At 51.3% G+C, this 12,860-nt stretch overlaps 3 protein-coding genes across 3 annotated transcripts; all 3 read left to right on the plus strand.

Moving 5' to 3' along the window:
• Positions 1-1,396: 1,396 nt before the first annotated feature.
• VTN77DRAFT_435 (uncharacterized protein) lies at positions 1,397-8,342 on the plus strand (the record flags this gene model as incomplete). Its single annotated transcript, XM_069420399.1, has 3 exons — positions 1,397-2,165; positions 2,232-8,233; positions 8,286-8,342. 3 exons carry the CDS (start codon positions 1,397-1,399, stop codon positions 8,340-8,342), a joined length of 6,828 nt encoding a protein of 2,275 aa, XP_069280496.1.
• A 1,629-nt stretch (positions 8,343-9,971) lies between these two features.
• On the plus strand, positions 9,972-10,342 carry VTN77DRAFT_436 (uncharacterized protein; the record flags this gene model as incomplete). The annotated part of the gene is made up of 2 exons (XM_069420410.1): positions 9,972-10,016; positions 10,085-10,342. 2 exons carry the CDS (start codon positions 9,972-9,974, stop codon positions 10,340-10,342), a joined length of 303 nt encoding a protein of 100 aa, XP_069280497.1.
• Positions 10,343-10,797: 455 nt separating this feature from the next.
• On the plus strand, positions 10,798-12,553 carry VTN77DRAFT_437 (uncharacterized protein; the record flags this gene model as incomplete). Its single annotated transcript, XM_069420421.1, has 6 exons — positions 10,798-10,984; positions 11,048-11,092; positions 11,147-11,484; positions 11,539-11,598; positions 11,651-11,905; positions 11,960-12,553. The coding sequence occupies 6 exons, from the start codon at positions 10,798-10,800 to the stop codon at positions 12,551-12,553; spliced, it is 1,479 nt and encodes a 492-aa protein (XP_069280498.1).
• Positions 12,554-12,860: the final 307 nt, after the last annotated feature.

Here is a 12,860-nt window from a genome sequence, read left to right on the forward strand (position 1 = left end):
GAGGGCACAATGCAGACCAGCTGATACGATATTAGATAAGGGTCAAGGAGGGTTCCGGACCACGGACGGCCACAGGAACCTCAATTAACTCCCACCCGAGATGAATGAAGGGCAGGACCCGTCCACATGAGCAGACAATGGCACGGGAGGATGGTGGAATGCCAGAATGCCGGATCATGATTTGTTGCCAGCATCTCCTATCTCTATGGCGCGCTAACGTCTAGCTGCAGTCGCGCGTCACACGGGCCCATTCGAGGCTCGAGGCTTCAGCCATGAACCATGAACCTTCAGAGCCCGCCCGTCGCTCACCGCCTGGGCTCTGCAAGTCAACAAACTCGACGACTGACAGATAGATATGCACAGCCGATTTCTGCTCCATCATCATGTGGAGTCTGGAGATAGTCACCAAGCTAGGCCTTATGCAAGTGCTGTCATGCATTGGAAGAGAGCTAGTAGTGTTGACACTGTGAGAACCGGTCCGGAGTACGGAGTACTCAGGGCGATCTACCTAGGTCCATTGATATGCTCCGTGAGTACTCCTAAAGAATCAAAGAATGGTTTATATATATATAGAAGCGCCGGTAATGGATATGATTCCATCAACTGGAACAAAGGAGCTTGGTCTATATAAACGCGGTCAATTTCCCCAGGTCGAGGATTCTTCTTATCATCAGATTGTATCTCGTTGACTGGATATAGCTGGCAGTTAGTCGAATCCATTCCTGTCGATCCTTCGGAGCTAGATCTTCCCTAATATCCTACACAGCAAATCGAGTCACTGCAATATCTACGAGCACTGCTTAGGGAAGGTACGGACTTAAGTGCACGGGATCTGCATTAATTTTACGCACATACCACTTTTTAGTATTACCCCACGATATGTACAGTACTCCGTACATCCAGAGTCTGAGAGTATCTCTCTCCGATGGCTGACGGAGCAACCCTGCACATTTCAGAGATAGCAGGCGAGGCATAAGAAAGGAAGGAGCAACCAGCCACCTGGGCACCTGAAAGAGGCAACTGCGAGTTGAGACGAGTCCAGACGCCGACGAGGCTTCCAATTTGATTTTGCCGCTGGTCACCGCGTTCCGTGGGTGGAGGCGGTGGCGGGAGGCACAAAAGGCAGCAGACGTCACGGTTGGCCAGCCGCAGTCAGGGTCCGTGTGGCTCGGGCCAATCAGCGCTGCCCCTCGGCTTACTCCGCTGGCTCCATACACAAAAATTTATTCTTTATTCTGCCGCACTCGTCCAGCTCGAGTACTTTTGTTCAACTCTCAACTACCCCTCCGTGCAGCAGCGGCAGACGAGACATCCCTGTGGTCTTGCAGCCTGCTGATGCAACGGCAGTGAACTCGCTGAGACTGTCCCTCGGAGGACCTCCTTTTTATATACAGCAATGACGCAGCTCAACCCCGCCGTCGAGGCTACACCGCCCAGGGCTTCCCGCGTGAACGATGCTGCGATCCCCTCGAGTCCCTCAACCGGAGGCGCTGTGGCCTACAATGCGAACAGGGACTTGCAACCGTTTCCCGCCATTCCAGCTACCGGAAATGGCTCGCTGATTCCACCCGCTTCGTCCCAGGTCTTGGGCAGCTCCGAGAAACGGGTCGTCCTCGAGCTCGAGGATGGCACCGTCTACCAGGGATACAGCTTCGGTGCTGAAAAGAGCGCGGCCGGTGAATTGGTCTTCCAGACCGGAATGGTGGGCTATCCGGAATCTATTACTGATCCTTCCTACCGGGGCCAGATTCTGGTCATCACATTTCCCCTGGTGGGTAACTACGGAGTGCCTTCGCGGGAGACGATGGATGAAATTCTAGAGGTGCTCCCCAAACACTTCGAATCCAACCAGATTCACATTGCGGCCCTTGTAGTGGCAACCTACTCAGGCGAGGACTACTCGCACTTCCTGGCTCAGTCGTCGTTGGGACAGTGGCTCAAGGAACAAGGTGTTCCCGCCATGCACGGAGTCGACACAAGGGCTCTGACCAAGCGCATTCGGGAGAAGGGTAGCATGCTGGGTCGCATGCTGCTCCAGAAGTCCGACATTGTCAACGGAACCCACGCCAATGGCAACATAACCGGTGCAGAGGGGGATGCATGGAGACCCTACTTTGAGCAGATTGAGTGGGTTGACCCAAACAAGAAGAATCTTGTTCAAGAAGGTGAGTTTCCCGGGTGCATCTGGATGGTTCGAGCCTGAAGTTGGTTTCTAACGTACCCGCGTTTAGTTTCTATTCGAGAACCACGCCTGTTCAACCCTCCGGAGTCTGTCGCTCTCAAACATCCTTCCGGTCGTGCCGTTCGGGTGCTGTGCTTGGATGTCGGGATGAAATTCAACCAGTTGCGCTGCTTGCTGTCCCGTGGTGTTGAGGTTCTAGTCGTGCCTTGGGATTACGATTTCCCCACGCTGGCCAAGGACTATGACGGTCTATTCATTTCCAACGGTCCCGGTGACCCTGCCACGCTTTCCACTACAGTGAAGAATCTTTCAAAGGCTGTCAACGAGGGCAGGACGCCGATATTTGGTATCTGTCTTGGACATCAGCTCCTGGCCCGAGCAGTGGGTGCGAGCACCATTAAAATGAAGTTCGGTAATCGCGGTCACAATATCCCTTGCACGAGCATGATCTCTGGAAAGTGTCACATCACCTCTCAGAACCATGGATATGCCGTGGATGCGACGACTCTCCCTGAAGGTTGGGAAGAGCTGTTTGTGAACGCGAACGACGGCAGCAATGAGGGCATCCGGCATGTCAGCCGTCCCTTCTTCAGTGTGCAATTCCACCCTGAGAGCACGCCGGGCCCCCGCGATACCGAGTTCCTCTTCGACGTCTTTATCAACACCATCAAGGACACCATTGCTTCCCCCGACGCCCTGGCGAAACCCGTTTCTTTCCCTGGGGGCTCTCGTGTTGAAAATGAGAAGAAGAATCCTCGGGTGTCGGTCAAGAAAGTCTTGGTTCTGGGAAGTGGTGGATTGAGCATTGGTCAGGCGGGAGAATTCGACTACTCGGGCAGTCAAGCCATCAAAGCCTTGAAAGAGGAGGGCATATACACGATCTTGATTAACCCCAATATCGCAACCATCCAGACTTCCAGCGGTCTCGCGGATAAGGTGTACTTCCTTCCTGTCAACGCTGATTTCGTGCGCAAGGTCATCAAACACGAGCGACCGGACGCAATCTATGTCACTTTCGGTGGCCAGACGGCATTGCAGGTCGGTATCCAGCTGAAAGACGAGTTCGAGGAGCTTGGCGTCAAAGTCCTGGGAACCCCCATCGAGACCATCATCACCACTGAGGACCGTGAACTGTTCGCTCGAAGCATGGAGTCGATCGGCGAGAAGTGTGCCAAGTCGGCCTCCGCTTCGACCGTTGAGGAAGCGATGCAGGTTGTGAAGGATATCGGATTCCCCGTCATTGTCCGTGCCGCCTACGCCCTCGGAGGTCTGGGAAGCGGTTTCGCTGAGGATGAATCTCAGTTACGTGCCCTCTGTTCCAAGGCCTTGGCTGCTAGCCCGCAGGTGTTGATCGAGAAGAGCATGAAAGGCTGGAAAGAGATCGAGTACGAGGTCGTCCGAGATGCCAGGGACAACTGTATCACTGTCTGCAACATGGAGAACTTCGACCCGCTGGGGATTCATACCGGTGACTCGATTGTGGTTGCTCCGTCGCAAACTCTGTCTGACGAAGACTATAACATGCTTCGAACGACCGCGGTCAATGTCATTCGTCATCTTGGTGTCGTTGGCGAGTGTAATATCCAGTATGCCCTGAACCCTTTCTCGAAGGAATACTGCATCATTGAGGTCAACGCCCGTCTGTCACGATCTTCCGCACTCGCCTCGAAAGCAACGGGATATCCTCTCGCCTTCATCGCTGCCAAACTGGGTCTGGGAATTCCCCTGAATGAGATCTCCAACTCGGTCACGAAGGTCACCTGTGCATGCTTTGAGCCATCCCTGGACTATGTCGTGGTCAAGATTCCTCGCTGGGATCTGAAGAAATTCACTCGCGTGTCGACCCAGCTAGGCTCCTCCATGAAGAGTGTCGGCGAGGTGATGAGCATCGGAAGAACGTTCGAAGAAGCGATCCAGAAGGCCATCCGATCCGTCGATTACCACAATATGGGTTTCAACGAGACCAACGCTCTGATGTCCATCGAGACCGAACTGCAGACACCCTCGGATCAGCGTCTCTTCGCAATTGCCAATGCCATGCACTCTGGGTACTCGGTGGACGACATTTGGAGGCTGACCCAAATTGACAAGTGGTTCCTCCGCAAGCTGAAGGGCCTCAGCGACTTTGGCAAGATGCTTAGCACCTACAATGCTACGAATGTGCCTCTCGATCTCATCCGCCAAGCCAAGCAGTTGGGATTTGCCGACCGTCAGCTGGCCAAGTTTCTGGGTTCCAATGAACTCGCCATCAGACGCATGCGTGTCGAAGCGGGTATTTTCCCGGTTGTCAAGCAGATCGATACGGTGGCTGCGGAGTTCCCTGCGTTCACCAACTACCTCTATCTGACATACAATGGCTCCGAGCATGATGTCACCTTTGAAGACCATGGGGTCATGGTGTTGGGCTCCGGTGTTTACAGAATTGGCTCCTCCGTCGAGTTCGACTGGTGCTCCGTCAGAACAATTCGGACTCTTCGCGAGCAGGGCTACAAGACCGTGATGGTGAACTACAACCCCGAGACAGTCAGTACCGACTACGATGAGGCAGACAGGCTCTATTTCGAGAACATTAATTTAGAGACTGTTCTGGACATCTACCAGCTGGAGTCCGCCAGTGGTGTGATCATCTCCATGGGTGGACAGACTCCCAACAATATTGCCTTGCCTCTGCACCGTCTGAATGTCAAGATTCTGGGAACTTCTCCTGAGATGATTGACACTGCTGAGAACCGATATAAATTCTCTCGGATGCTCGACCGCATTGGTGTGGACCAGCCCGCCTGGAAGGAACTTACCAGCATTGAAGAGGCCACTCAATTCTGCGCCAAGGTCGGCTACCCTGTGCTGGTACGACCGTCGTATGTTCTTTCGGGTGCTGCGATGAACACGGTCTACTCCCAGGATGATCTGGCGAACTACCTCAACCAAGCCGCGGAGGTGTCTCGAGAGCACCCAGTGGTCATCACCAAGTACATTGAGAATGCCAAGGAAATTGAGATGGATGCTGTGGCTCGCAATGGTGTCATGGTGGGCCACTTTATCTCTGAACACGTTGAGAATGCTGGTGTTCACTCCGGTGATGCGACACTGATTCTGCCTCCCCAAGACTTGGACCCCGAGACCGTACGACGGATCGAGGATGCCACGCGGAAGATCGGCAATGCTCTCAACGTGACCGGACCGTTCAATATCCAGTTCATCGCCAAGGATAATGACATCAAGGTCATTGAATGCAACGTCAGAGCCTCTCGATCGTTCCCCTTCGTCTCGAAGGTCATGGGAGTTGATCTGATTGAGATGGCTACGAAAGCGATGATGGGCATACCCTTCACAGAATACCCACCGATTACTGTCCCGAAGGACTACGTTGGTGTTAAGGTCCCTCAATTCTCCTTCTCCAGGCTGTCTGGCGCCGATCCGGTCTTGGGTGTTGAGATGGCATCTACTGGAGAAGTCGCGTGTTTCGGGCGTGATCGGTATGAGGCTTATCTCAAAGCTCTCATCTCGACGGGCTTCCGCCTTCCGAAGAAGAACATCTTGCTGTCCATTGGTTCTTTCAAGGAGAAGCTGGAGATGCTGCCTTCGATTCAGAAATTGCACCGCATGGGTTTCAACCTGTTCGCCACTGCGGGTACTGCGGACTACCTGGAAGAACATGGCATTCCCGTCAAATACTTGGAGCTCCTTGCCGGCCAAGAGGAAGATCTCAAGTCGGAATACTCTCTCACGCAGCACTTGGCGAACAACCTCATCGATCTTTACATCAACCTGCCATCCAACAACCGTTTCCGACGGCCCGCGAACTACATGAGCAAGGGCTACAGGACTCGTCGTATGGCCGTGGACTACCAGACTCCTCTGGTGACGAACGTCAAGAACGCAAAGATCTTGATCGAAGCGCTGGCACGGCACTATGACTTGAATGTGCTGAACATTGATTCTCAAACTAGCCATCGTACTATGGTGCTGCCTGGTCTGATCAATATTGCCGCCTTTGTCCCAGGGCTAGCTGCTCCTGGCTCGAAGGATCTCCAGCTGGTCAGCAAGGCTTCCATTGCCGCCGGTTTCACCATGATCCGTGTTATGCCTGTGGGCGTGGATAACTTCGTTACCGATGCCGCTGCTTTGAAGATTGCCCAGCAGAATTCCCAGGATGGAGCGTACTGTGACTTCAACTTGTCCGTTGCGGCAACTGCCTCCAACTCGGAGCAGATTGGTCAAGTGACAGGCGAAGTCGGCGCTTTGTTCATCCCGTTCAACCATTTGTCCGGCAATATTAACAAAGTCGCAGCCGTTACCAGCCACTTCGCGGCTTGGCCGTCCAGCAAGCCTATCATTACGGATGCGAAGGCAACTGATCTGGCCTCGATCCTGCTCTTGGCGAGCCTCCACAACCGCAATGTCCATGTGATGAGCGTGACGTCCAAGGACGACATCAATCTGATTGCCCTCAGCAAGGAGAAGGGGCTCAAGATCACCTGCGACGTTTCGATCTACAGTCTGTTCCTCTCTCAAGATGACTATCCTGATTGCCAGTGTTTGCCTACGGCCGAAGACCAGAAGGCCTTGTGGGAGCACTTGGGCACGATCGATGTCTTCTCCATCGGCAGTATTCCATACCAGCTGGCTGGCAAGAATGCTAGCCCTACTGTTGGTATCGCAGATGCTCTCCCGTTGTTGCTTACTGCGGTATCCCAAGGCCGGCTGACCGTGGACGACATCTCCGAACGGCTCTACCACAATCCAAAGAGAATCTTTGAGTTGCACGATCAGCCTGACGCATCCGTTGAGGTTGAGATTGACCGTCCTTATGTGTACCAAAATGACCAGGTGTGGTCTCCTTTCAATGGCAAGCCCATGAAAGGATCGGTGCATCGAGTCGTTTTCCAGGGCAAGACTTCTTGCCTCGACGGGGAACTGTTGCCCGAGGCCGTGAAAGGTACCGACATGTCCTCACACAGGATCGTGCCACCTTCGCCTTCCGTTAAGGCCATTTCGCCCAAGGTGCATCCCCGACCTGACAGTTCGATTGAACGCCGCCTGTCGGTGTCGGCCACCCCAGTTCGGCCAACACGCCCGAGGCCTGCGGATGCATCTGCGGTCCCGAGTATCCCTGAACTCGGCCCGCCGCTCTTCACGCCTGTCTCGCAGGTGTCTCCCTCGCTGCTCGAGCTGCTGTCTCGGTCCACTTTCCGACAGAAGCACGTGATTTCTGTCAACCAGTTCAACCGTGCGGACCTCCATCTTCTCTTTACTGTGGCGCAAGAAATGCGTCTTGGAGTGGAGCGACAGGGAGTGCTCGACATTCTCAAGGGTCGGGTTCTGTGCAACCTTTTCTACGAGCCATCGACCCGTACCTCTGCCTCGTTTGATGCTGCCATGCAACGCCTGGGTGGACGGACGATTGTGATCTCGACGGAGCACTCGTCTACGAAGAAGGGAGAAACGCTGCAGGACACCATCCGCACTCTGGGCTGCTACGGCGATGCGATTGTGCTGCGCCACCCGCAGGAGAGCAGCGCGGCGATTGCGGCCAAGTTTTCGCCCGTGCCGATCATCAACGGTGGCAATGGCAGTCTCGAGCACCCGACGCAGGCGTTCCTCGACCTGTTTACCATCCGGGAGGAACTCGGAACCGTGACTGGTCTGACTGTCACCTTCACCGGTGATCTGAGGTACGGACGGACGGTTCACTCCCTTATCAAGCTCCTCCAGTTCTACGATGTCCGGATTCAGCTCGTGGCACCTAAGGCATTGTCTCTGCCGGAAGAGGTGCGCCAGCAAGTCGTCGCTTCTGGGCAGCTCATCCTGGAATCCGAGGAGCTTACCCCGGAAATTGTCGGCCGGTCGGATGTGTTGTACTGCACGCGTGTGCAGAAGGAGCGGTTCGCCGACCTGGACGAGTACGAGCGGTTGAAGAACAGCTTCATCATCGACAACAGCGTTCTCAAGCATGCCAAGACCCACATGGTTGTGATGCACCCGCTGCCCCGGAACGCGGAGATTGGTGAAGAGGTGGACTTTGACCAGAGGGCGGCCTACTTCAGACAGGTGAGTGCTGTCGTCATTGCCAGCTAACAGGATGATGCTAATGTGTCTGCAGATGCGGTACGGTCTCTACTGTCGGATGGCACTGCTTGCATTGATTCTGGCGCCTTGAGATCGGAGACACCGGACATTAAAAGTTTACCTTTGATCAGCCTTTTTATTTGCTTTTGCTTCGTGTTCTGTTTTTTGTTTGCCTGTACCAACCAAAAGTTCCGATATTCCGATATACAGTATATAAAAAGTAGCTTTCTCCTGCGGGAGATTTAGAATTCCATTAGACAGACGAATTTCCTGTTATATGCATGGATATGATGTCATTTGTATTTGTATGTCATGTATGTCATGTGGGTTATGTGTGTTGTTTTATGTGTGTTTTATGTTTATGTGTTATGTGTATGGGTTCGTTGGGTTGGGTTGGCGTTGTCGTGTTTTTTCGTGTTTGTCGTGTTTTGCTTTCTTTTCCTGTGCATAGCGTGGGGTTTGGGTTCATTGGGTTTGGTCTGGTTGGTTTGGTTTGGTTGGGCTGGGCTGGGTTGGGTCGGGGGTCATTGTTCATTATTTCAAGGAAAAAAAGGGGATTGGGAGGTATGGGTATGGATATGGGTATGGATCTGGGAATAGAAATGGGATTTTTACCTTTCTCTCTCTCTCTCTCTCTCTTTCCTTTTTTTTAAAAAAAAACTGTGAGGTTCAAGTAAAATTCGTGAGGTGAGCGCCTCTCAGACGAGGTCAGTAGTTAGTACTCCGCACGTCCGCAAAAAGCATCCACCAGCATATTATTTCAGAATAGAATCTTCTCTCAAGATAATTAAGATAAGAGGATGATCACTTAGAGAAACTTTTTTTTTCTATATAAAAAAAATCTTTTTAGGTTAATTTTAATTAGATCCTTTTTTTTGTCTTTAAGGATAAGTAAGCAATCTAGTTAACTATGTAAATAAAGATGCTCGATCAATTATTTTTTTCTTAAAATTTAGTTAACTATCAGAGCTTAAAAAATATAAACAAACCCCTACTTATTCTATTGTATATTTAAGATTTTTTTTTCTTTTTTTTTTAAAAAAAAAATCTATAGTTTATAGTTTGTAGGAATATTTATCACCGCTCCTTGCTTGCGAAAGTGACATACAAACAATATCCTCGACAGGATTAATTATCATAATTTTTTTGTCTACTTTCTTTTCTTTTCTTTTCTTTTCTTTTCTTTTCTTTTCTTTTCTTTTCTTTTCTTTTCTTTTCTTTTCTTTTTATTTTTTCGGTTTGGAATTGATGGTCGCAAGCAGCTGTCCATCGTGTGCAAAGAAAAAGAAAAGAAAAGGTCAATAATAATAATAATGAGTTTCGGCAACGCATTATTCTATTGGTTCTAAGCTTTATTTATGGTGAACTGCACTGTTGTACAGTATATAACCCCTTCGACTCGCCAACAATTTAATTACCCTGGTCTTTACCAACAATCACCTACAACGATAGAACAATATTATCGTACCTGACCATCATTACTTTTTTATGATTATATTCTGTGTATGGAGTGCATAAGTGGATGATTATTATTATTATTATGACGGCGATGAATCTCGGCATCTATTCAGGCTTGTTGTCAGCGTCATCATTCTGGTCCGAAATTGCGTGATTCGGGAGATCTGCCGGCCAACAGGAGACGGCCATTCAATGCTCCAAACGAGGACCTTAATGTCCAGACTGTTACTTTGGACAGATGAACGAAGCTGGAGAATAGCAAATGGAAAGCGATTTACTTAGGAAGGGGAAAAAAAAGATGTCAAAGGTTAGTTGGCAATCCGAATTGATTTGTAGAAATCAAATCGATTTTGATAAGATACTGATACTTTCCAGGTCCGGAGCACAAGCCGCAAATTAACTGCAATTCCACCTGGCCGAGATCCTAGAATAACAATCAATCAGTGGATAACAGCTGTGCTGATTATCATTGGCTCAATGACCTATCTCCGAATCTCGTCATTTTGGATCCTCGATTGCTCATCTGCGCCCACTCCCGCCTGTGTTTACGTTTACTCCGTATTCTCCAGGCGTCTATGCCTGGAAGGGCAGCTCATAGATGCTATGATCCAGTTTCACTACGATATGCTCTGACCCTCTGGCAAATTCCGGCAATTAGATCCAGTGCAGGGAAGGTTCAAGCTTAAAGCTCTGGCCATCTAGCGTGTTCAATCATTATGGCTCTTTTAGTCCAGGGTTCGCAGGCACGTTTTCTGTCTGGATCCTGCTCTGTCATGGCTTGGTCCACCCTCGAGCTGTAGCTACTAGCTACTAGCCTGTCGCATGGATGGTGGATGATGTCGTGCTGTGAGTGAGGTCACGGCGGGTCCTCAGCAACTAGGTCTAGGTATTATAATATGCAAGTCGATCAGATCTCGGAACTTGACAACTGAGCTGCAGCCTGCTTCTCCCTTGCTCTGCTCTCAAGAACGTCTCTGCGAACAGCTAGCTGGTTCTTGAACAGTTGGTCTCTGGGAATCGGACGGGGCAGTCTCTCCATCAACTGCTGACGCAGACACATTATAATCAGCAGACAACGGCAGGTCATCATGGCGGACTCAATTGAGAAACAACAACCGGGCGACCCGGTCCCAAAGGAGCTCGAGACAGCATCGCCAACCGTCGTAGAGGCGAATTCGAAGATCAACGAACGAGCCTTGCTCCGGAAGTTGGATCTGAGGCTTTTGCCGCCTTTGACGCTGCTGTATTTGTTGTCGTTTTTGGATCGGAGTAATGGTATGTCCATACATACCTATATTCAGGCTCTTTCGTCTTGACTATGCTGACGTTCTCTCTCAGTCGGCAATGCTAAATTGGAAGGACTGGTTACGGATGTGAAGATGAGTACGTATTGAACCCTACGTCTGATACTGTCAGTGATCATTAACGTATGTCCAGCTGGCGACCAGTACCTAACCGGCCTGACGTTATACTTCATCGGCTACGTCCTGTTCGAAGTCCCCTGCAACATCGTCCTCAAGCGAACCAGTCCGCGCATGTGGCTGCCAACAGTGGCATTTATCTGGGGCATCGTCGCCACGCTACTCGGTGTCGTCCAGAACTTCGCCGGCTATCTCACGTCGCGATTCTTCCTCGGCGTCGCTGAGAGCGGGCTGTTCCCCGGTGTGGTGTTCTACCTCTCTATGTGGTACAAGCGCAATGAGCAGCATTACCGCGTCGCGTTGTTTTTCAGTGCTGCTTCTTTGGCGGGTGCGTTTGGTGGTGTGTTAGCTTGGGTGGGTGAATGGAACCTTGAATTGACTGCTATGTGGTAGTACTGACCGCTACAGGGCATTGGACATATGAAAGGCGTGGGCGGCTATAATGGCTGGAGATGGATTTTCATTCTGGTGGGTTACCATCTCTCATACAGAGATAACAACACTTACTGACGGTACATAGGAAGGCTTAGCCACCATCGTTATATCCCTGCTGTCATACTTCTGGGTATACAACTACCCATCGACCGCCGAATTCCTGACCGACGAAGAGAGGGAGTTTATCCAGTTCCGTCTGAAATATGACAGCGACGCCACGCGCGACGAATCCTTTTCCTGGTCGGCGGTGCTGAAGGCTGCTAAGGATCCGAAGGTCTGGCTATATGGCCTGGCTTTTCACACTATCTCTCTGCCGATGTATACGCTGTCGTTGTTCTTGGTACGACTTTTCCTTCCCTACTTCTATCTGCATCCTCTGCTGACTGGGATAAAGCCAACGATCATCAACGAACTCGGCTACTCCGCTGCCTCAGCGCAGCTCCTCTCCGTCCCGCCCTACGCAGTCGCCTTCGTCCTAACCATCACAGTAGCCATCCTGTCGGAGCGCACTCGGCGTCGCGCACCTTTCGTCATGGCGACCTCCGCCCTCGGCTGCATCGGGTACATCATCCTGCTCTCGACCTACAGTCCCAGCAAATCCTACGTCGGCACCGTCTTCGCCGCAGCAGGGATCTATCCCTCCGCAGCGATCGTCCTCTCCTGGCCCGCCAACAACGTCTCAGGCCAGACGAAGCGCGCCATCGCCAACGCAATGCAGATCTCCATCGGCAACCTGGGCGCCGTGCTGGGCACGCAGCTGTACCGCGCCGAGAGCAGTCCTCGGTTCTTTGTCGGCCATGGGTTCGCGCTGGGGTACCTGGTGGCTAATATCGGGGTTGTGGGCATCCTCTGGCTTGTCTTGCGGAGAGAGAATGTGAAGAAGGCACAGGAGAGAGAGAGAAGGGGAATTGCGCCGTTGGAGGAGGTGGGGAATGCGGAGGGCGATTTTCTGGGCGATGAGGATCCTAGATGGGTGTTTCAGCTTTGACTTGAATAAGAATTGTGTATAGCCTTGTTTTTTTTTCTGGATTATCGAGATATACACCGTCTACGCTGAGTTAGATATATATACACATGCTTGTAGTTATGCCACGGTACGAACGAATGACATGATCAAGGGGAAGAAACTTCAGTATTACCATTAAAAGATATGAACTATGCCAATTGATCAGTTGAGAAGAGTCCTGGAATGAAAAAAAAAAGGACGTGACAGTCCTGACCTGCCCTGCTGTAGCAGTTCTTCTTTAATGGTCTTCACGCAGGAATTATCATTATTACTACCTTCTACCTAGGCA

The sequence above is a fragment of the Rasamsonia byssochlamydoides genome (assembly GCF_041956645.1).
Source record: "Rasamsonia byssochlamydoides strain NRRL 3658 unplaced genomic scaffold VTN77scaffold_10, whole genome shotgun sequence".
Taxonomy (NCBI): Eukaryota; Fungi; Ascomycota; class Eurotiomycetes; order Eurotiales; family Trichocomaceae; genus Rasamsonia; species Rasamsonia byssochlamydoides.